General features: G+C 36.4%; 1 protein-coding gene across 4 annotated transcripts in view; it reads right to left on the minus strand.

Moving 5' to 3' along the window:
- Window positions 1-2,507: 2,507 nt before the first annotated feature.
- Window positions 2,508-22,895, minus strand: part of LOC139123139 (tyrosine-protein phosphatase non-receptor type 13-like) — a 72,527-nt gene continuing 52,139 nt past the window's right edge. For all 4 annotated transcript variants that reach the window (XM_070689158.1, XM_070689159.1, XM_070689160.1 and 1 more), the window contains 14 exons: window positions 22,058-22,366; window positions 19,075-19,230; window positions 18,022-18,401; window positions 16,875-17,310; window positions 16,256-16,423; window positions 15,715-15,806; window positions 14,224-14,303; window positions 12,615-13,039; window positions 11,805-11,895; window positions 10,882-11,090; window positions 10,543-10,677; window positions 8,117-8,332; window positions 6,793-6,855; window positions 2,508-5,909 (listed from right to left, as the gene is read on the minus strand). In XM_070689158.1, the coding sequence (XP_070545259.1) occupies window positions 5,853-5,909; window positions 6,793-6,855; window positions 8,117-8,332; window positions 10,543-10,677; window positions 10,882-11,090; window positions 11,805-11,895; window positions 12,615-13,039; window positions 14,224-14,303; window positions 15,715-15,806; window positions 16,256-16,423; window positions 16,875-17,310; window positions 18,022-18,401; window positions 19,075-19,230; window positions 22,058-22,366 (2,817 nt within the window). In that variant the 3' untranslated portion in view covers window positions 2,508-5,852. The remainder of the gene's footprint in view (window positions 5,910-6,792; window positions 6,856-8,116; window positions 8,333-10,542; window positions 10,678-10,881; window positions 11,091-11,804; window positions 11,896-12,614; window positions 13,040-14,223; window positions 14,304-15,714; window positions 15,807-16,255; window positions 16,424-16,874; window positions 17,311-18,021; window positions 18,402-19,074; window positions 19,231-22,057; window positions 22,367-22,895) is intronic.

Below are 22,895 nucleotides of genomic sequence, written 5' to 3' on the forward strand. Positions count from 1 at the left end.
TTCCTACATGCAGCCATGCTTGATGAACTTTAGATTAAGATGTGAAAGATATGTGATAAAAACATTTTTTCAGTGTTAGAGATGTGTAAATTCAGGTGAGGAGATAGGTTCAGAAAATGTTGTCCCCTCAAGGAAGCACAGAACACGATTGGAACTAATTTGGGATAATTGGATCTTCATATTTCTCAAATTTCTCAAAAGTGATAGGTGCCCTATGGCTGAATGTTGCAATATTACAAATTACTCATAAAAACAAGTGTATAACTTGAAAAGAAAAGCAGATAAGGTTACATTTGTAGATTGAACAGACATTACTTCACCATCCAATTATCCCAAATTAGTTCCAATCGTGTTACAGTCAAGTAGTTGGCCGTGTGGGGGTGTTTTGGGCACCCTGGCCAAAAAAAAAACCGTCTGCCGGAGCAGTCAAAGTTGTCAAAATCGGCCGAATTTTCATGTTTTTTTTCTTGAAATTCAAAGAAATCAACTTGCTTTGCAGGTGAACCTGTAATTTAAGCATGTAATTGACATTTTCTCACTATACAGCCGCCCAGCAAGTTAATTATTGGGTAAAAAACCTGTAGAGGTAGGTAAACTTAAAGGTAGTTTGCGCCTCAATGAAAGACAAACTTTTGCTCAAGCCTTCCTCAAGGAATATTTCAACCATACATACTCTGTCAAAATCAAAACTAAAATTGGGGGTCACCTTCTGGTCATGGTCTACCACTTATAGGGCTCATTTTGAAACTTGTCTTGAAATAAATAACGTTTTCATTTTTAGCTACTATAGACTATAGTCTTTAGAAGCTATTGGGATGGGTATCCGTCCGGCGTCCGTCGTCAGTCTGTATGTATGTATGTATGTATGTATGTATGTATGTATGTATGTCCGTTTGTGAGGCGTCCGTCCACTCAAATATCTTGAGAACCGTAGTACTTACTGATTTGATATTTGTTGTGTAGATGAAAAATACAATTTTGAGAAACCATTTTTTTTAATTTTTTGATATTGTTGAAAATAGGCAAATTAATGCCAAAAAAGGTGTTTTTGGTAAAAAATCTTCTTCTTCATAACCGCTGGTCAGACAGCTTTGTTATTTGGTATACAGGTCCCTAGGGGTAACCCAACTTAGACTTGTTCAAATTGTGATGAAATATGCAAATCTGTATTTTTAAGGAATTTTTTTGTCATTTTTGGTCAAAATTTGACTTACATTGTATGTAATTCTTGTACTGTATAACCCTATCAATTCACCCAGAAAAAAATAATTAATATGATTTTAAATAATTGAATTAATTAGGAAATCATCAAAGCCAAAATAATTTTAGTGTAGAATTATCAGAAAGTTCAACTTTTTTTGACAGTTCATAGTGAAATGCTTACCATCTTGGAGGATTAAAACATGTAAAGGCAACTTTCCTGAATCCCAACTTTGACATATTCTGAACCGTCATTTATTGTGCCCTGTATGTTATCTAAAAGAAATTGCTCAAAATAGTCAATAGAGATAGAGATAGAGAAAGTTCTAATTTCCATTTATGGTTGACTTGGTAAGGATAAAATAAAATTACTTTTTGAGGAAAAAATAGAGTGGTCAATTAAAAGAGTGGTCAAAGTGATAGGGTTTTTATGGTAAAGCTGGGCTGTATAAAGATTCCTCATGTGCTATTTATAGCAATTATGCAATCTGTGTAAACAGTGCAATGAAAGTGTAACATGATTCCTTATAATGCTTTTGATGACCTTGAACTTCTTAAGTTTCAAACCTTTGTCTCTTCAGTGCGCTTTCTCTGAGTATGTACAGTCTCAACTTATTAAACAGAACTCACAATGTTAATCAAAGATATCCACCTTCTTCATCAATACATGTGTCACAAAAGGTTATTCTCTACATAACTCAACAGAGCTCTGTCAACTGTTGAGTTGCTTGTTCTTTCAAAACCGCTGGTCAGACAGCTTTAATATTTAGTTTACTTGTCCGTAGGATGACCTTAGTGAGATAATTTCATACAGTAAGGAAATACTTAATTTTGTATCCATGTCTATAGTAGCTTCAGGGACTTTGGTTCATTTTTCATTTTTATTTTTGAAGAGATGCAACTCACTGGCATTTTGAATGTCTTATGAGACACAAGTCACTGGCATTTGATATCAGAAATTATATCATACCAGTATACTGATGGTGCAAATACAGTGATCTGATTGGTTGAGACGCGAAAAGAACTGTGGTATATTGGCGATATACCACAGCTGGCATACGAGCAACCTCTCAGCTTGAGCAAAAATCCGTTTATGACGTTCCATGCAAGAATTTCAATATACTGTTATGATATAATAGCAATAAATGTACACCAAGCGACGGTATACCACTCGATTTTGACCAGATCACTTCATATATGCAATCGCTATCGCTCGTGCATATATGTTGTGAATTGGTCAAATCTCATGGTATACCATTGCTGGGTGTGCTTTATTGCTTAAATAACACATTGACAATACTTCAGAATTTATCTGAATGTCTTTCTTTAATGTGAAATACAGCAAAAATTGACTGCATGCAATTAAAATAAAGATATAAATAAATTAGGAATACTTTGGGTAATTTTGACTAAATTTCATTTGAAGAACAGATTTGGGCTTAACTTTTCTGGAATACATAATTTTAATCAGATGTTACCATAATATTAGTTCACAAAGTTTCCATATCAAGGCTGTCAATAATCATTATTAGTTGCTTTAGTTCTAGAGAGAAAAGAATCAGACATTCCCATGATGCATCTCTTTGTGATGGTATAGACAGTCACTTGGGATACAATGTACTGGTACAAAACGTTTTGTGTTTTTTACAGCTGTTAAAGGGAAGGTGTCATCGGAACTGCTTGTGTGTGACTTTCTTGTGTACAAACATTGTATTTCATGCATTATAGATGCATCACGTCAACATAGCTGCAACATTTAAACTTTACGATATTCATTGTTAACAAACATCTTTTAACTTTCATCAATCGCCAATGTACTCTAGATACAGTGTTTACATCGGTCATAGGGGTCCCTGGCAACCTTTGAGCAGAGTTCCAATGACATACAAAAACATATCTAAAGCTTTCGCTACCAATTGTGACAGAAGTTGAATGATCCTTACATTTCTACAAGACATTCTAATGATGATTTATGATACTGGACATACAGAGGCATTTACCAAAATTACATCTCTAGTGAAAGATGTTTTTTTGACCAAACTGCACAATTTTAAGCAAATCAGAACTCTGGTACTCTATAATGTTTATAACATAATTTAAAGTGTAAAACTGTGGATGGTAACATTTGTATCAAAGAATACATGAACTGTATGAAACTGGCAAAGCAACAGAGGATAATAAAATCTTTGTAAAAATTCACAGAAACACACTTCCAAATCTAATGTTACTCCATATACCAAGGGTGATATGACCACAGGAACAATCTTTGTACTTGAATATTCCAGCATATAATGTATATAGTAATTAATAATAGTAAGAAACGCCCCTTGATATTGAGAGGAAGTCTCTATACTTTACCATGAATGCTTGATGATTAATTACTAATTCCAAAACTGACTGTGTTTTTTTTCATGACAGATTCCATGATAGATTTCCTTGTCACATATCAATTTGGAAATGCCTCTCTCTCTCTCTGGTCAATGAATTGATATTGCATCTGTATTCATATAATTTCTTATTGTCTCCTTCAATGGATGGACAAGGACGGTATTTTAAAAATAATGCACTTTAATAAATAATAAAAATCTCATTAAATAAAATTGTTTCATGCAATCATGTTAGGTGGGTAATAATAATACAGAATGGCAAACAAAATAAATATTATGCGAAAAAATGAAACCTTATCTAATAACAGGTAGTGTTAAATTTATGCAAAATAAATGATAGGTAGTACATAACATTAACAATTATTTCAAAATATGTTTTGTCTTTCACACCTTGTCAGTGAGAATGAGATGAAATAAATGGACTTGGCTCATTAGGGGGAGAGAATAATGAAACTCTAGGATGTTGGATAAGCAAACTGATTTGCCTGTATTACAGAAAAGAATATGGTTTCTAGTAGACATTAGAAAAATATCCAATGAGGTCCAAATATTGCGCCACACTAATGACATTCTATCCTTAATGATTCCTGGATGATATAAAGAGTACGGTATACAAATAATGCAAGTTTTATAAATACCAGTACATGCAAAACAGGTAAAAAATAACAAGATAATCAACAAAACACTGTACCTTAAATCTAAAAAGTATTTGGCTCTTAACAGTTCAACGAATAACAGAGATTGAAGAGTTCTCTTGTGATAAAGGTTTGCTTGATAAAAACGTTTTTAACAGTGACTTCAAATTTCTTCAAAAGTCTATCATATCAACTCTACTACACAAATTTTCTGAAAAATCAGATCTTTGATGTCAACAATACATCAATTTCAATGATAAGGATGTGAGTAAAGTCAAAACTTCAGTACCTTACCCTCAGAGTAGAAAAATATAGACTTTTGATTCACTTTGTACAGATTTGATAAATCAAGTTATAATGTTTCAAAATCTCAGAAAAAAAATTATTGCTATCAAATTTATTGAATTTTTCTGTAATCTACCTGTGAACAGCATCCCAATGTAACTAAATTAATATTCCTTATTGCCATGGCAACAAGAACAAGTTAATATTTGTACCACTGCTGTTTGATATGTTTTCTGAAGTTAGCATTCTTTAAAGCACTGCAAAATACAATATTTACAGAAATTCACAATTCACAAACTCTGTCTCATACTGTGGGGAAAATACAATGTTGGTACAATTACAAGATTAATATGAAGTAGCAATTACTGTTAGAGCTGTGTCAACACACACACACCTCAAACCAGAATTGGCCAGAGATCCTATAATTACATCATGCTTACTGCGTTATAAATACATCATTTCTAAATTTCAAATGAAATGAACTAAGAAGTAAATACTGTATTTGATCTCCAACATAAAGGACAGCATTACACGCTCTATTGACATGTAAATACAACGTGTTCCGCAACAACAAGCATTTTTAAAATGATGATGAAGTTGTTTCACAAGTTTAGAAATACAGGTATATCATACCACTGCATGTATCTCTCAGTGTTAGTTGTATACTGTGTTCTCAGAAGATGCTTTCAATCCGTGATGACTATGATACTTTGGATGGCTGCAGAAAACTGCACACAGACACTGCTCTGCTTATGAATCAAGATGGGAGCTGTGACACATTTTTTGACTGTTGCAGTGTGTGCAATGTGATTGTTGCAGTAATCAGGCTGGGAGCTGTTACACATTTTTTGACTGTTGCAGTGTGATTGTTGCAGTAATCAGGCTGGGAACTGCGACACATGTTTTGACAGTTGCAGTGTAATTGTTGCAGTAATCAGGCTGGCAACTGTGAGACTTTTGACAGTTGCAGTGTGATTGTTGCAGTAATCAGGCTGGGAACTGTGAGACTTTTGACAGTTGCAGTGTGATTGTTGCAGTAATCAGGCTGGGAACTGTGAGACTTTTGACAGTTGCAGTGTGATTGTTGCAGTAATCAGGCTGGCAACTGTGAGACTTTTGACAGTTGCAGTGTAATTGTTGCAGTAATCAGGCTGGGAACTGTGAGACTTTTGACAGTTGCAGTGTGATTGTTGCAGTAATCAGGCTGGGAACTGTGAGACTTTTGACAGTTGCAGTGTAATTGTTGCAGTAATCAGGCTGGGAACTGTGAGACTTTTGACAGTTGCAGTGTGATTGTTACAGTAATCAGGCTGGCAACTGTTGACTCTGTTGACAGTTGCAGTAATTAAGACAGTGACTGCAACACTTCTAGAATTGCCTTGTAGCAGAAGATATACTGGTCCTGAAAATAATAAAAGTTGAAAACTGAATGATCTGTCAAATTTTGGGTAGTAAATAATTTAGACTAAGAATGGATGTGATATTACTGTAGTATCTACCATAGAAAATCTGTTACATTGTCAAACTGTAAGACTAAGAATTATTTTGCAGGTAAAACATTTCATTTGAAAATTCAAAGAACCATTAAATGAATCACAGAGGTCACACGCCACCTTGCATTCAAATGCATACAGATAATGGCAAGGCAATGTCATCATCTTTGCAGGTTTTACATCTGATAAACAACTATCCTTGTCAAATACACAGAAGTTAGGCAACCAACTTTCAGGAAACCACTGATTAAAATTCTTGAAGACAAGGAATTTCTTTTTGAAATGTAGGTCCACTGGGTAAGATGTTAAAGTGTCGTAAGAGATAACAGAACAGACTTCACAACTTTTGTGAATGTTTTGGCGCTTTATTGTTCCCTGAATCCATTATCACATTGGCATGTATGTACGGTAGAATCAGTAATAATCAATCATTTATGGTGAACCATAATATCATTGAACAAGATTTTTCAAATGCCATTACCAGAAATTCAATCTAGTAGTCTTTTTAATTATTAATACATTAATTTGCCATTGTAGAAATTTTGTGCAAAGGTAAATTAATGTAGATACATGGTTTATGTGGGCCCATCTCTTCATGACTATGTAGACACTGAATATTATGGCCAAAACATGGACTATGTAACTCAGGGTAGGTGACCATTTGCCAGCTGATTGTAATTCAAATGTTCTCAGGACTAGGTACACTATCCTATGCCAACTGACTGTAATTCAAATGTCATCAGGACTAGGTACACTATCCTATGCCAACTGACTGTAATTCAAATGTCTTACCTTTGTTTGTATCATTCCCTGTCTCTGACCTCTCAACCCCTGTACAATCTCATGTATGCTGAACTGTAAAAAAATTAATTTAAATCATATTACAGCACTGTCAAGTTACTTTCTCATCAAGAAATTCCTAGACACAATTTGATGAACAACAATGATGTCACACTTAATCTGAACATATAAGTTGCTCTGACCAAGTTCAAGGGCACATGAAATGGTCTTCTATACATGTGTAACGATCACTCCTGGTGACATAAGATATGATATGGTCACTTTCAGTGAGTCATGTATTGCGCACACTGCAGGATGATTCACAAATAAAAGTGTAAAATTGATCTTTAAGTATGTATAATCTGTTCAATAAAGTATTTAAACAGTTCCCCTCATACTGACAATGAAACAGTCTCTGTTTGTATAAAATCATTAGCTTGTTTTCAAGAAAACCATTTCAGTTTTGTTTATGGTCAGCTATCAGTACTTTACGCATCAATAAGTACCACTGCCTCCTGCCAGCCAAGTCTAACCTGGTGCCAGGCTTGGCCACAAAAATGCTGGATCTATGCTGTGATCCATAAATTGTGGATTTTGCTGGATGTGCTAACATTTTGGTCAAATATCATTGTAAATACTCGCCATAAAGCTATTCCAAATGCATGTATGCGTGGGGTGGAGGTTATTTCATTGGCCCTTTGAGCAATGTAAAAATTCATGTTGCTCCTACGTGGTAAAATTACATACTAAAATATTCTTGTGATAAGTGAAATACGGTGAAAACTCTTATAATTTAACAAGAAAGAACAAATTACAATTTGAAATTGTCGAATTAAAGGGAAATTAACACTGCCAAAACAATTAAGTGGTCAAATTAATGGAGAGGACAATGACAAATTTTATGGGAGACATGGTTGTTATGTGGAGACTGCTTAGAAGCTTGGGTAGCTTATGAAAGGTGAAATTCCTACCATTGACAAATTGTCTTTTAGTAGTTCTATGTTCTACACCACAAAATCGGACTTGGTGGGGGTTGTCAAAATCTAAGTAGGCACATTTAGAAGTGAAGTAATCTGTGACACATTGGGACGTCTTCTCAAGTTACATCAGAAAAGCTATCCTCAGTGCAAGGAAGTGAATTAAGAACAACACAGATAAATGAAACTGAAGAAAAATCCTTATTTTTGTCAACATTCTGTGCGCTGTTGTCCCTTTTTTCAAATTATCTCAATCAGAGTTTTGCATGAAACTTCATAATACATCATCAAATTGCTTGCGGACTATTTTCAGTAAATGGTGCAAAACATTGCCAGGAATATCAAGTACCGCTACTTACATCAAGATCTCTCTCAACCATGGCCAGGATTAAATCAATGGTGATAACAGTTCCTGTACGGCCTATACCAGCACTGCAATGGACTACTATTGGACCAGACTGGTGTATCTTGCGCATAAATCGCATATAACGAACCAATGGAAGGCCAGATACAGGTACACCATGGTCAGGCCATGTTGTAAAATTCAAATGGGTCACGTACCATTCTTTTCCACTCTACAATGGCAGAAAATACATGAGAAATCAAATCACCATTAAATACTCATGTGGTTTAACCCTTTAGCTGCAAAGTTCATGTTTCACCATCAGGTCAAGTTGGTTAAACCTAGTGAAGCAAAACATGTCCCATATGGTGCATTTTAACAAAGACTTGAAGATTTGAAGGTCCCTGACTGTGTTAGCGCTGGGTTTGGAAAGCTATTAGCCACTGTGGCGAATAGTTTCAAATTTTATTAGCCACAGACAAATTTATTAGCCACACACTTTTACGAAAACAAAGCTTTCTATAATGCTATAATCTCCAATGTCGGTTGCATGCACAAGAATAAACTATCAACACATCAACCTTGTATCCAATTGTCTTCATTTTAACAGTGGAAATTGCTTGATTCTGGACCCCGATGTAGCCCTGCGTACGATGCTGTGTGTACCGCACAGCTAATCGCCCCGCTCACCACAAAGCGAGTGAGCGGGGCGATTAGCTGTAGCGGAGCACACAGCATCGTACGCAGGGCTAGACCCCGATGCAAATGGACAGCAGCACGCAACGTTGAGACCACGATTAAAATGAACTGCAACACGGAAGGTTGGTACCGCGATGCAAATCAACAGCATGACAGCAACACTGAACGTTCGGACTGCGATTAAAATAGAAGTTTGGTTACACGTAATTACATTCCATCAGTAGGCCTACACGTAGTGTCTTTGTCACGTCATACAAGACGTCGCGTAAATGTGGCACAGACGTTCGGAACGTCATCAAACAACACTTCCACATGTAGTCTCAATTACGTGTAGTAATTTTTCGATTTTCTTAGTGATTTGCGGGCATTTAGACAGGAAATCTCGTTAAGTACTAGTATGAGTATCATTGTAAATTAGCAAACATCTTTGATATCAGAAAATTCCGTAGAGTTCACCTGCACAAAGACGTACGTGCTATGATTTCCTGACATAAATGAAATGTTGTCCAATTCAACTTTTTACCTGAAGCTGTCACAAAAATTTCCGTAAACCTCATAAATAACTGTGTTACAAAAATCGGTAAATTTAATGCGAGGATACAACGAGCTTGAATAGTCCTCGCGTAGAGAAATTAATTGTTTCTTAAAACTTAGACGAATTTCGTATGTTTCTGAAAAAACAATACGGCAAAATCAACCAAAAAAATCACAACTGAGCATGGATACGCGTACGCCACTGTGTGCCTTCAGACGTACACATAATTAGATTATAACCTCTCTAATGAACAACAACACGGAACGTCGAGACCGCGATGCAAATTGACAACAACACGGAATGCGTCGCTGGGGATAGCGATTTTAATGAACATCAATAGGGGACCATGAGGACCGCGATGCAAATCGAACACCATTAAAATAAGATCTCGATTAAAATGCGCAACAAGGAACGTCTAGACCACGATGCAAATAAATTTCAACACCGAACTTTGTGACCACGATTAAAATGCGTGTGTCTGCTGTAGCAAAAGTTTCAATTCTCGCGAGTGTTCACTTAGCTTGCTGTACACTAGACAAAATGACGTCAAATTTATCGCGAGACTAGGGCTCGATTGCGTCTGCCTGCATTTTCAATTCTCGCGATAGTCATTTATGTGCATGCTGTACACTATACAAATTGACGTCAAATCTCTCGCGAGACTTGGCTCGACTGCAATTGCGTACGTCGGAGAGAACAATACGGAAATAGATATAGTTTTTTCGCGAATCGCCTAAGAGAAGCGCAGATCAACAAAAGACTAAAAAAACCCACGTTTTTGCTTATTTTGCGGAATTTTTCAACAAAAATCACTTTCGCCACTGTGGCGAATTAGGATCGATTTTTCTTCGCCACTGCTGATTTCAATTCGCATTTGCGAACGTGGCGAATGGGCAGCGCGAACACAGGTCCCTGAAGACAAGGTTTTACAGACTAAAGCTGCTACAACACACCAAGCAAAGTGGGTGAAAATACATGTGGTTTTGGCTCAATGCTGCTTTTTTGCTGACTTGGCAGATGGGGAAGTGATACTGTCTGGCAGGTAAAGGGTTACTGTACACAAATTATTATCTGTTGACACAAATTCTCTCCCAGATTAAACCCCCCCCCATATCGATGAGACAAGATATTTATTGTGGTGGTGTAGTTTGAAAATTTTCCTCCATTACGACAGTTTATATTTCCAAATGCAAACACAAAACACTAACCTTCATATCACTCATAGTGATCTGTCGGATGTCAAAATTTTCCAGCGTTTGGAGATCTGTCATTTGAATTTCAAAACGACCCTGTACAATCAAGGGAGTGTCCACACTATCTGGCCAATACCGATGACACTTGACCTGAAAGTTATAGAATAATATCATTTCAATGAACAACCAGCACCAGTGTCATTGTAGTTGTTTTATCTAGGCTATGTCTCAACACTGATGTGTTACAAACAAAGGTTATGTCTCAACACTGATGTGTTACAAACAAACATCAAATGACAAAAGCTATGCCTCAACACATTTATTACAAACAAAAAAACTTGATTTTTCACACACCTTGCCATTCTCCATATCCATGGTAACCATGGCAATCACATTAACTTCCTGTTCCCAGATCATTTGCCAGAAGTCGTCGGTTGTATGTGGAAGTGGTCCCTGACAGGCAATGTAGTGGTATGGAGCATTACCAACTGACCATCGTACATGGCTTGCATTGATGTAATCACTGGTACGTCCCTCCTGTAGTTTAACCCTTGTCACATCATCTTTAAAGAAAGAAAGTAAAATAGATTATTATTTAATGTGCACTGGCCAAACAGTTGGGCATGCACTACAACAATTCTAAACAACACCAAGATTTTGACCAGTTCATGACATATATTCACAAGCAATAATGAGTGCATACATGCATATCTCATGAATTGGTAAAATTTGAGTGGTATACCTGTTGATGAGGTTGGTTTATTGCTATTATATCATACCTGTATATTGAAATTTTCATGTGAAATATAAAAGGAATATTTCTGTAACCAACGATTTGTGTGTGTTCCAATTGTTCTATATCCCTAATATAGTACTACTTTTTCCAAATCTTAACCACTCAGGTTGCTGAGTTTGCGCCATCAATTTACAGGTATGATACATTGTATAATTATATCTGTCAGGAGATCTTGGTTGATGTTTACATAATACATGCTGCACCTGTACTCTTATGCTTTTCTTGTAACTTGACAGAAATATCAGAACAAAATTGTTTACATACACAGCTAACATAGAATTTACTACCACAGTTTTTTTCTGGTCTTACATTATCACCTAACTTTCACTGAAATTCAGCTTTGTTAACCCTTTGGGTGCCAGAGTTAATTTTGTCACCTGTACAAAATACACCCAAGTCAAATTTTGATAAAAATCTGTAGCCAATGAATTGTTATGTCCATTTGGTCCAAAATTATGAAAAAAACTAGGTACAAACTCACATGGAAGGACATTTCTGTATCTGTTTTTGTCTTTATTGATTGGATTTTTAGCAGTTTCACAGTCATCAACGGCCTTCACCAGACGAAGTTGCTGCAAAAAATAAGATAAAAAAAGATTTGAGTCAATAAAATAAATTATATAAATTATATAAATTAGGTGTTTGTAATTTTATTTTTGATTATACCATGACAAGCTTTCTCATCATTTGGACGATTATTTTCAAACTGTGGATTACAGCCATGATACAAGGTTTAAGCTTGGTCCAAATTGATCCATTCCAAAATCTTTGACTTCTGCAGGGCAGTTTGCTGTTTCATCTGCAGGTGCTAAACTTTGGAACAGTTTACCAATTGATATCAAGTATCTTACTTCAAAACGTCTGTTTACCATAGCTATACAAAAATATCTCCTCCTCGAATGTTGATATATGTATTACATTTCATGAAACTGTTAATTCCTCACAATGTCATGTCTATGACTGACACTCGTTTTGTGCAAAGTTCATACTAGCCCTTTTCTGATTTGTCATTGTTCATATGTACTCTGAATTGGAGTCAAACACAATTAGCGAACAGCTATTTTTTTTACTCCTATTGCCATTTTTATCTTTTAACCGTCTTAACCTGTACAACATACACACTCTTTAATTGGCAATAAAATGAAATGAAATGAAATGAATAATGACATATTACGAACAATAGATTTCAAAATCATTTTGAATTTAACGTTTTCTGAAATGGTACTAAATAAGATAGTTATGCAAAGCTGATGATATACAGGAAATCAATTTCAATACAATGAAATTTTACCTTATACTCATCAACAGGGTCTTGCTTCTCAATTTGTTTCTGTAAATTAGAGATTATAGTCTGCAAGCTTTTACCAGTGTATTTCCCTCCATTCACAGGTTTTACCAACAACATTTCTGATAGTTCATTGTCACTGACAACCCCAATAACTGGTTTCACCCTTGGTGTTGGAGATAAACTTCCATCTTCAAGAGGAATATCTGCATCACTGGCCCATGGACTTGACTCTCCACCACTCTCTGCTCCGTGTTTCTTGATGACTTTCTTTGCTTTAGAGGAATCGTCAGGTAGATCAAATGTTGTATCAAAATCACTGTCTGTATTGTGGCCAGAGCCGTGAGATTGGTTGGCACGTGATGGACTCCCACTGATTGGTAGTGAAATAGATGAGTTAAACGCCACACTTTCACTGAGTTCAGAATCGTCTGGTAAGACAGATAAATCGAAGTAAGACAATCAATCAATCAAAGGCATTTATATAGTGCCAAAATCCACTTTGAGTTAATGTTCTAAGGAACTGAATCAAAACATAAAGATCAAAAAGCTCTCTCAAACGCTGCAATTTCATGTGTTTTTTTAAAGATGTTTAAGGTAGACAACTGGCAGAGTTCCAACGGAAGACTGTTCCACAAATCAGGAGCACATGTTGAGTAAGAGCGTTTTCCATACAATGCTGGTTACACTGTGAAACATGAAGAAGACTTTTTTTCATTTGATCGAAGTAAGCGAGGTGAATGTTTGATGCGAAGCAGATCTGATAAGTACACAGGAGAAGTGCCATTTAATGTCTTGTGTGTAATCAGAAGAATGACTTGTAACAAAACAGTCAGGAAAGATAAACTTCCAGATTGATTTTTTTAACAATTGCTACTTTCTGCTGTACACTGCTTACAGTCAACTAAGCAAGTTGTGAACAGCGCATCAAACTCTGGTCTTCCGATATTGCACAGGATATTACATCATGTAATTACTCTACACTGTCATGGTTCCCTCCTGTACTATACTTGAAATGTACTTTTTTATGCAACATCTTTTCCATATGGGAGACACAGTGAAGTTGCAAATGAACAGGAAGTACCAGGTAATAGATAAATAATGCAACACTTATTTCCATATTAAAATATTATTATAGGGCTTTTAAGGGCCAAAGTTATTTTCAAGGTGAAATTGGAAATTTGTAGTTTTGTTAAATTCTGTTTAATATTGCAACATTTTCATGTTTTTTAACATTGATCAAATTTATCTTTCTATTTACAAATAAAATATTCATTTACACAAATTATATTGACTACAATGGCTGATTAACTAAACTTTTTACTCAATGAAAATGAGAAATACTAACAAAACAGTTGTATTTACTCACAAAATTGGATTACAGTGATTAAATATGACACAACTTGTACACTTACCCATTCTGGACACCTGGTACCACCACTAAGTAGTGGTTCAAGTTGACCCTGTTGTTATTGTCAATTTCTACTTATTGCATGAACCTGGTAAATTATTTATTTACCTTGAATGATGCTGATTATTGGCCCTGTTTTAATGTCATATTTATACGTAAAGGTAATATCTACACTTACAACACTAATGACTGTGTGTCACTTACCCATTTTCTTGGCTTGGTTCTTTGTTGGTTCAGCTTTGATCGGCTGATCAATTCTGCTTTGAGGTCTAGATGATGGTGGTCTGTGAATTGGGGATTCAACATTGTGTGTTTACTATTTTGATGTTTTTGAACAAGATAACAAACTGCTGGTTAAAAATGAAAACTTCCAAGGCACAAAATATACTGTAGTAGTCTTCATATGCATTTGCATATGCTGTGAGTCTCTGAGGCTTAGATAACTCACATGCATTTAAAACCAAGTTATCTCCTCTGGTTCAAGAAAAGTCTTCTCGTTGACAAAATATCTTTTTAGCCATGATTTAAACCTTTAACCTTCCAGGCTTGTCACTTCCAAATCTGCTAAGTCAGTAAAAACTTGCACAAATTTTCCCCTGCTTATCCTGGTATGTCATAGCAGGTTAGGTCAGTAAAACTCATGTTTACAGTGTCTCTGTCTTCATGGCCTTCAAATATCCAAGTCTTTGCTAACCCTTTGAGTGATGCAATTTTTCCCTCTAAAATTTCACTGCAACATTTTACCAGTTTTCAAGAATTTTCAGCAATTTTTTGATAATTTTGGACCAAACGGGCATCAAACTTCATTGGCTAGTTTTTCATCAAAATTTTGGCGAAAAAATCTGAAAAAATTTGACTTGGGTATACGGTATTGACTTTGACGCTCAAAGGGTTAAAGTCAATGGTTGGGTATAAAAGGTATCTTAACTTTGTGGGGGGTTCATTGTTTGGATGACTGATACACAGAAGCAATGCAAGCAAATGCTCCTGAAAATTGACATTTATCTTTATCCAAACAGATAAATAAAGCTCTGTTACCAACATATTATCTTTTGTGAATGGTTTGGGTATGGCCTTATTAGTGAAATGCAGTCTGATTTACTGTAACAAGTTTGGTATTCATACAAAATCTGTTTTAGAATGCTGTCAGTGTAGCGCTTATGAGGCAGCCATTGTGAATTGCACTGATTGCAAATGACGTCACTGTTCTCTCTCATTAATATGCATAAATAAATATTTGTCTGCATTTTCTGCATGAACGACGAAAATAAAACCTGCTAGCGTTACAATGGTTACTAAAAATCACGCTAGTTCGTGGTATTTTGTGACTCAGACTACAAGCTGCAACAACAGCCACGTATGCAACAACAAAGTTTGTCTGAATTTTAGGCAGCTTTGTCCGAAAGTTGTGCGCATGCAGCTATATTAAGTAACAAACCTGAAATTGTGATCAATGCTATTTCAAACTGCTGTCAATCACAAAGTGACACTTGACTGACACTGACACAAAAATTGACAGTGCCTGCCCAACTTGACTAACAGTGGATACAAACATTGACAATGTTTGACTGACACTGACACAAAAATTGTGACAAGACCTATACAGTGTCACAAACACAGTCACTAAGACAACTTGTCATGACACAACCAGTATAAGCAGACTCATCGCGACATCATCACCATGACAACACTTACCTTGACACAGTGAGTTTCACTTTTCCCTTTGTCTTCCTCAAAATGGCCACTGCTTTGTTATGAGTCATTCCCACTAAACTTTCCCTGTTAACCTGCAACATAAAAATGGAACATTATCTGATCACACTGTTAAAGTTACATTGTTATCTGACTCCTATTGAACAATCATGCATATACACATTTTATTTCTGAACACAATTTACCCCCAATTCCCTGTGAACAGATCCACAATTACCATTGATAACAATAAGTTTGGGCCAAGCCATGGTGTTGAAAAAAGGTTAAACACCGTTTATAGATTGTATTTCTATACCTACCAGCAGTGTAACAGCAACATTTAAAGCCTTGATAATGATTTTTTGACGAACGGCTAGGTATCAAAATTTTTATACAAGAATTTTATACGAAGAATTGGCGTGATTTCACACATTGGATGGTTACACCACTAGGAAATTTATCATTCACTGGTTAACATTGGATGGCTATACATCATAGCTTTGCCTGTTAGTAATACAATTCAGAGCAGTTTTTTAATTCTTACCTGTAAGAGCCTGTCACCAACTTTAAGACGTCCATCTTTATCAGCAACACTTCCTGGTGTAATGGTTTTGATAAATACTCCTGTCATCCCGCCTTTCTCTCCTCCAATTAAACTAAATCCAAGACCACCGCTTGCTGGTTTTGTTAACTCTATTTTCATAACGCCACTCTGTAATGGATAACAACTAGTCTCATTACACTCATCCTTTTCATGCTGCATCGAATTGATGTAAATTTCAGTTTCAAGTTTGAATCACATGTAATAAAGACGTCTTAATTCTGTGCAAACACTTCAAGAGATGCAGATTTTGTTGGTTTCAATTTTTATCTAAAGTATGTATCAATGGTGTATGTAGATTTAGTAAGTTGACGCCATACAGAGTGAGAGAATTCTACATGAGTAAAGTAGGGTGTAACTATCAAAGCAAGATCTGTACAGCATTGCTGAATTGAAATAAAAGTATAGCATACACCAAAGTCACACAAAAGGTTACAGGTTAATATTGATAAAGTAACTCCTTGTCTAAAATTCTTCACAAAGGATGAGACATATCTAGGAAATTATCATTATGTTGAGGAAAAGCAGTGAAATAAAGTTGAGAGTGTAATATTACATGTACCTCATTTGGACTTGGAATTCTATTTGCTGTATTGTTCACAACCATGTGACCATGTACAGAGGATTGATCTTGTTGCTTGGTTTCAACCTCCCCTTCGCTGTCACTTGACACATGTCTGATTGCTACTTTGTTAGTTCCATACTCCTTGTTTTTGACCAAATTCTGCTGCCCTGATTCAAAGGCACTTATCATTCCTCTGACATCAGTTTTGATTTCTGGTTCATCTTCACTTTCAGATGTGGAAGACACTTCACCGATGTCAATTTCAGAATCAGCACCTGATTTTGGATGATGTTCAGGGGATGAGAAGCTATCCTGAGTGGTGACATATGGCGTAGGTTGTCTTGGAGGAGGACTTGCAATGGGAGATGTTACACTGACTGGACTGGTTGCTATGGAATCAGGAGGTGACTGCAATGATACTGGCACACCATTTCTGAAAGATAAATACACAAAGATACACTTCAATGTTTTGACAACACTTTAAACATTCACAAAAGATATAAACTTCTCAAGCTTTCAAAAACAGAACGCTAAGTTATTCCCACATAAACACTGTATTTATGAAATCATGTCAATATGGAAACATATCTTTATGGGAATGTTGACTGGTTGTTCATTGTTGCATACAATCCAAATATTGCCACATTTTGGATTAGACTCATATTAGAGCAAAGATGCCATACTTTATAAATTTATAATACTGACAGCTTGGTCCCAGAAACATGACTCTAACCATACAAATGCTGGGTATTGATTTTATGCTTTCAGTACTAGGCAATATTTTGTCCCCTTCAGTAGTTTTTGACAAGGCATCTAGATGATCTGGATCTGCACTCTGTAGATGCTCAGTGTCTTCCGGCCATCTAGAGACATTCCAGTATTGTCATTTCCACAAACTTTTTATGGTTTGACTCTTCTGTTCAACTTCACTAGTAGTCACCAACATTGTCACCCACTGATAATTCAATTTGCCATTGTGGAAACTAATGCAGGAGTAAGGTTTGTGCTTTCCAATCTCCTCATGAGTGACTCTGTTGTCACAACAAATCTACGAGGAAAACCATTTACATCAAAAAATGTCCGCCATTTGTAAAATGTTCACCACTTCAGGTCAAAGGGTAAAGGTCAAAGTGATGGCTCTCACCTGATGAGTTGTAGATCAACTACCGGATCAGCATCATCTAAGATCTCCATGGCATGACCAAGCCGGGTTCCTTTCATCAATGTACCATTGATGGAATAAACTTCATCACCAATTTTTACATTGCCATTCTTGTAAGCTGGTGATCCAATTGTAACATCTTCAATCCAAATGCTTCCACCGCTACTTCTAAGACTCACTCCAAGATGGCCGGCGTTTGTACGTCTGATGGAGATGGTAGACATTTCATTGGAAGTCGTTGCGGCAGTTTTTACGGGAGACTCCGTTGGATGTAAAACAACAATGGTGACTTCTTGAGGTGTTGTTCGAAGGAACGAAACTGCTTCAAAATGACTCATAGTTGTCATGTCACATCCATTTACCTGCAATGAACATAAACACAAACTCATCCACTTAAGTTTGTATATTTCTGGTATGTACTGCAGAGAGGAATGTCAGATCTGACAACTGACAAGTTAGCAGGTTTCAGTGAGCTAAAACAACTCAATAATTGCTTACATTGAACTAAAATAAACCAAACAATGTGAAAAGATGACTTAGTCCCTTTAATATGTTTATATCAACAGTTACCATATCACGATTCTTCTGAACAGAATATAGGTTTCACTATGAAATGATAGATCCTTAGAGGCAGCCATAATTTTACTACATCTATAAACCTGACCGGGTTTTCACCAGTTCACCCCAATATTTCCTGGTACACAAGTCCAAACTTCCCATTGAAAAGTCCAGGATTGGACCAAATCATTGTGGTAAACTGGTTAAAAATATTGTGTTATATCTTTCTATTATGCTTTTCCTTTATTTCAAGAACTAGCTCATGAAAACACAGACAATGATCAATTAGTAGAAAAATTTCTACAAAAATCGATTTTTTGCAGAAATTTAACAAAGGTTATCAAGTTTGTATTGCAGTTTAAGCTACAGATGAGGAAAGAAAACAAAACTATTGCACTCAAAAAGACTTGTGTGATTCTAAAAACACTGTAATCTGAAGATCTTGAAACAAGACAGGTGATTCAAATAAAAGCATACCTTAAGAAGTCTATCTCCTTTTCTGAGTCGACCATCAGATTTGGCCGGATCTTGAACAATTCCTTTGATGTAACAGCCGCCTGACTCTATGCCTCCAGCGACTGTGAAACCAAGGCCTCCTCTCTCACCTTTTATCAATGTTACTTCAATAATCTCCTGAATGGATCAAGTGGAAAACAACTAGTGTAATTAGGTAACAAGTTCTATACATTCAAATTCACTTCAAATTGAAGGACTTTTGAGGACTTTTTCAGAAATTTTTCAGTGAGGTTCAAAATACCATTTCCCGGGCATAAGTTTTAGGAAATGTCAGTATCTTACATATAATTTTTCAGATATCATGATTTCATTTCATGATTTTTGAAAAATCATGGTTGGCTTTATTGATTTTCAGAGACTTTTTAGGACTCAACTTCACTTTTCAGAACTTTCCAAGAGGCTTTAAAAATTCCTTGACTTTCCAGAGGCACAAGGACCTTGTGGTAATGACTGTGACAACACAGTTAGATCGGATATAGACACTAGCAATGTGAGCAGTCGCCGATAATGACTGCCGATACTTTATGAGTGCTTGGAGTTTGGGGATGAAAGATAAAATGTTTCCATATCTGTGCAACAAATACTTGTAAATGAATATATATACAATATAATTCAACTCTGTTACTGAGATTTCACACAATCGTAACAAGTTTTACAAACTACTGCTTCTTGTGGCATAGTAAATCTAGAGATAGCTGAACTTCCTGTAGTGACTTTAGCTAAAACTGAATTGGACTTACTGCGAACGTCAAAATGAACCGGAGATCAACTTTGATAAGCCCCTATCAATTTCCCTCGCAATCTTCCAATATCCCTTGGAAAACACCGAGGTACTTTGGTTAGTGTTGCTGATAAACAGGCCAATAAACATACAAGGCGCCTGCTGTGTTACTGCCATTCGATCTCCCTTCTATAGATCTATTTCTGGCTCCCTTTCCGGAAGAAACCATTTTGAAGCCCAAAGTGGTTGACAAGAAATGAAATAAAGCATGCGATTTTAAGACCTTTAATTGTAATATTAATTTCAAACTCGATTTTTCACTGAACTTGTTTTGCATTGTTACGTGCGTTGATCCTGTTATCGTGAAGTATTTCCCATATGCAGTCATGTCACATGACATACTTTACCCAAACTTGAATAGTAAATTCCATGAGCTTGCAAAGTAAACAAATGTCAGTGTGAGAGCACATGGATGGGCAATGGCAATGTTTCAATTTCAAGTTGAGTTCCACGGTAAAATTAGAAACATTCACTCGGAACCACTGAGATACAGCCAGTTGGTATATCTAGTGACAGACAATGTCGTTGTACTGAGTGAGGCCCTGATTTGACTCTCGGCCGGCCGGTGAACTTATACTCGTGGAAATGCCCAGTTCTCCAGTATTTCATTATGACATCGTTCACAGTGCTGAGCATGCAATGCATTTCTGTGGCGATACTGGTTTGGGAAACGCCTGTCAACCATTTTTCTATGATGGTCTTTCTTGCCCAAAAATCTATTGTAAGGCAAATTGACGTCGACAGAGACAAAAATATTCTCACGATTTTATGAACTGGCATACACTGATTACATCTGGGTCTCTCTATACTGGACCTAATGCAGTGCACATACTGATCGACAACCATAGATAAGACGCAAAACTCAGCCAAAATTTCAGAGATTAACTGACACTGTGTTTTATATCGCTGTTTTAAATCAAACTGATTACACAATCTCTGGATACAGAAATGGCATTTTGGTGAAATTTCAGCATCAATAAAATCCTAAAACTTGACATGAGGACGTCATGTGCCGATCAACAGCATAGTTCGGCAGATCGTCCATGTAGCCGACACGAACACGAAGTGTCTGTTACCGGCTACCAAAAACTATGAAAAATAGTAAAGAGTGAGCTACAAAATCACTATCAGTTTTAAGTTGAACGTAGAATAAGTCTGTGCCTTTGTATAAAATACTATAAAAATAGTAGAAAGTGAGCAACCAGCTGAAAGTTAGTCGAGGAGACCTTTACCGCATATCATTTGCATCTCATTGTCGGCTACATGGACTGTGTGCCCATAGTTCACGTGTGAACTGGCATTTATTGACTCATGCCATGGACTACATAGAGAGTAGAGAAACTGTCGATGATTGACTGCACAGAAAAGCAGTCTGCATCTTGTGAAAACAACAACATAGCAGTGAAAATTGTAATAGTCACCAGTAAAACTCTTCACAGATGAAAGGATAATTGCTTCAAACTAAGAAACTTCATGTCCAGAGAATGAAAACTAACATTGTGGTCCGTGAATGAAAATAAACAATGGCGGATGTTACTGTGTAATGAACTATACTATTTAGGTGACGGGGGTGGGCAGGGTCAAAGGATCAAGAAAGTAGTGGAAAAACATGTCATTTTCCTAACGATTCTGTCTCAGGAACTCCAGCGTCCCATTGTTTTGTGGTATATAACATGTGTGCCATGAGCTTCGTTGAATACACTGATACCAAACAGCCATAGCTGTAAACTGGCGCAAAATGGTTTGATCCATGCAGAAGCTTGCATAGGGAGATCGAATGGAGATAGCACAGCAGGCACAGTGTATGTTTACTGACCAAAGTACCTCGGTGTTTTCCAAGGGGTATTGGAAGATAGCGAGGGAAATTGATAGGGGCTTATCAAAGTTGGTCTCCGGTTCATTTTGACGTTCGCCTTAAGGCATTAGTCTGAGATACAACTTCACTAATTGGCTGACCATACAATTACCTAATTTGTGACTACCAATCATAATTTAAGTACCATATTTGAGGAAATGATTGACATGTAAATGAACTGGAGAAATACTCAAAACCCACAAAAGACATCATAATATTTCTATTGAAGAATTTTTGCTCACAAGGATGTTAAGTAATGAAAAACATGCAGTGATGTTGATCATTTCTCATAATATGATTATACTTACACCTTGTATTGATGAGCTCTTTGAAGGAGAAGGTGTTGACACTGAAGATGTTTGAGATGTCTCTATGGAAACAGGTGATGTCATAGATCTGTCTTCTGTTACTGATGACTTTTCCATGGAAACTGTCTCCGATGATGACAGTCTTTTAGGCATGGTTTCCGTGGCAATGGGCGATGCATCTGGTTGGTCTGCTGCGAAGGATTCCAATGAATGTTGGTTGCTAAGCGATGGCTGGATTTCTGCTTGTACAGTCATTGGTGACATCACTGGTGTAGCATGGGAACTCTCAGATTCGTAATCATTCTTGTTCTGTAATTAAAAGTACAAAATTTAACTGCCGTTCACAAAAGAGGTCTTTCCTTTCACAACCAGTAAATTGTCTGTTTTCTTTAAAGGTTTTGGCAACAAGACCCTTCCCTTCCTAAGGACACAGACATTTCATGTAATGCATGTCAATCAGTCCTGAGGAAGGCAACAGCTAAGCGAGTTGCTGAAAAGTCAATAAGAAAACTAGTTGTAAAAACAAGCAGTATATTTTTTATGTAACACACATTTTCAACTGATAAACTTCCTGACATTCAAATGGCTTGTTTGGGATCTACAGATCTAGAAAAATTGCATTTATAAATGTTAAAAATAAAATTATATCAACATAACCTACAGTCTGCACGATAACCCGGCTTTTGAGGTGTGGCCGTACCAGCGATTTGATTGGGTATTGTAGGGTGATTGGCATGTGTGACATATGTTAGAAACCATTTTCTTTAATGGGTGGGTTCAATCACTAGGGTAAAAATAACAATTAATATTTTTCATCATATGAAGATGTTTTACAATA

The sequence above is a fragment of the Ptychodera flava genome, chromosome 22 (genome assembly GCF_041260155.1).
Source record: "Ptychodera flava strain L36383 chromosome 22, AS_Pfla_20210202, whole genome shotgun sequence".
In the NCBI taxonomy this organism is placed as follows: domain Eukaryota; kingdom Metazoa; phylum Hemichordata; class Enteropneusta; family Ptychoderidae; genus Ptychodera; species Ptychodera flava.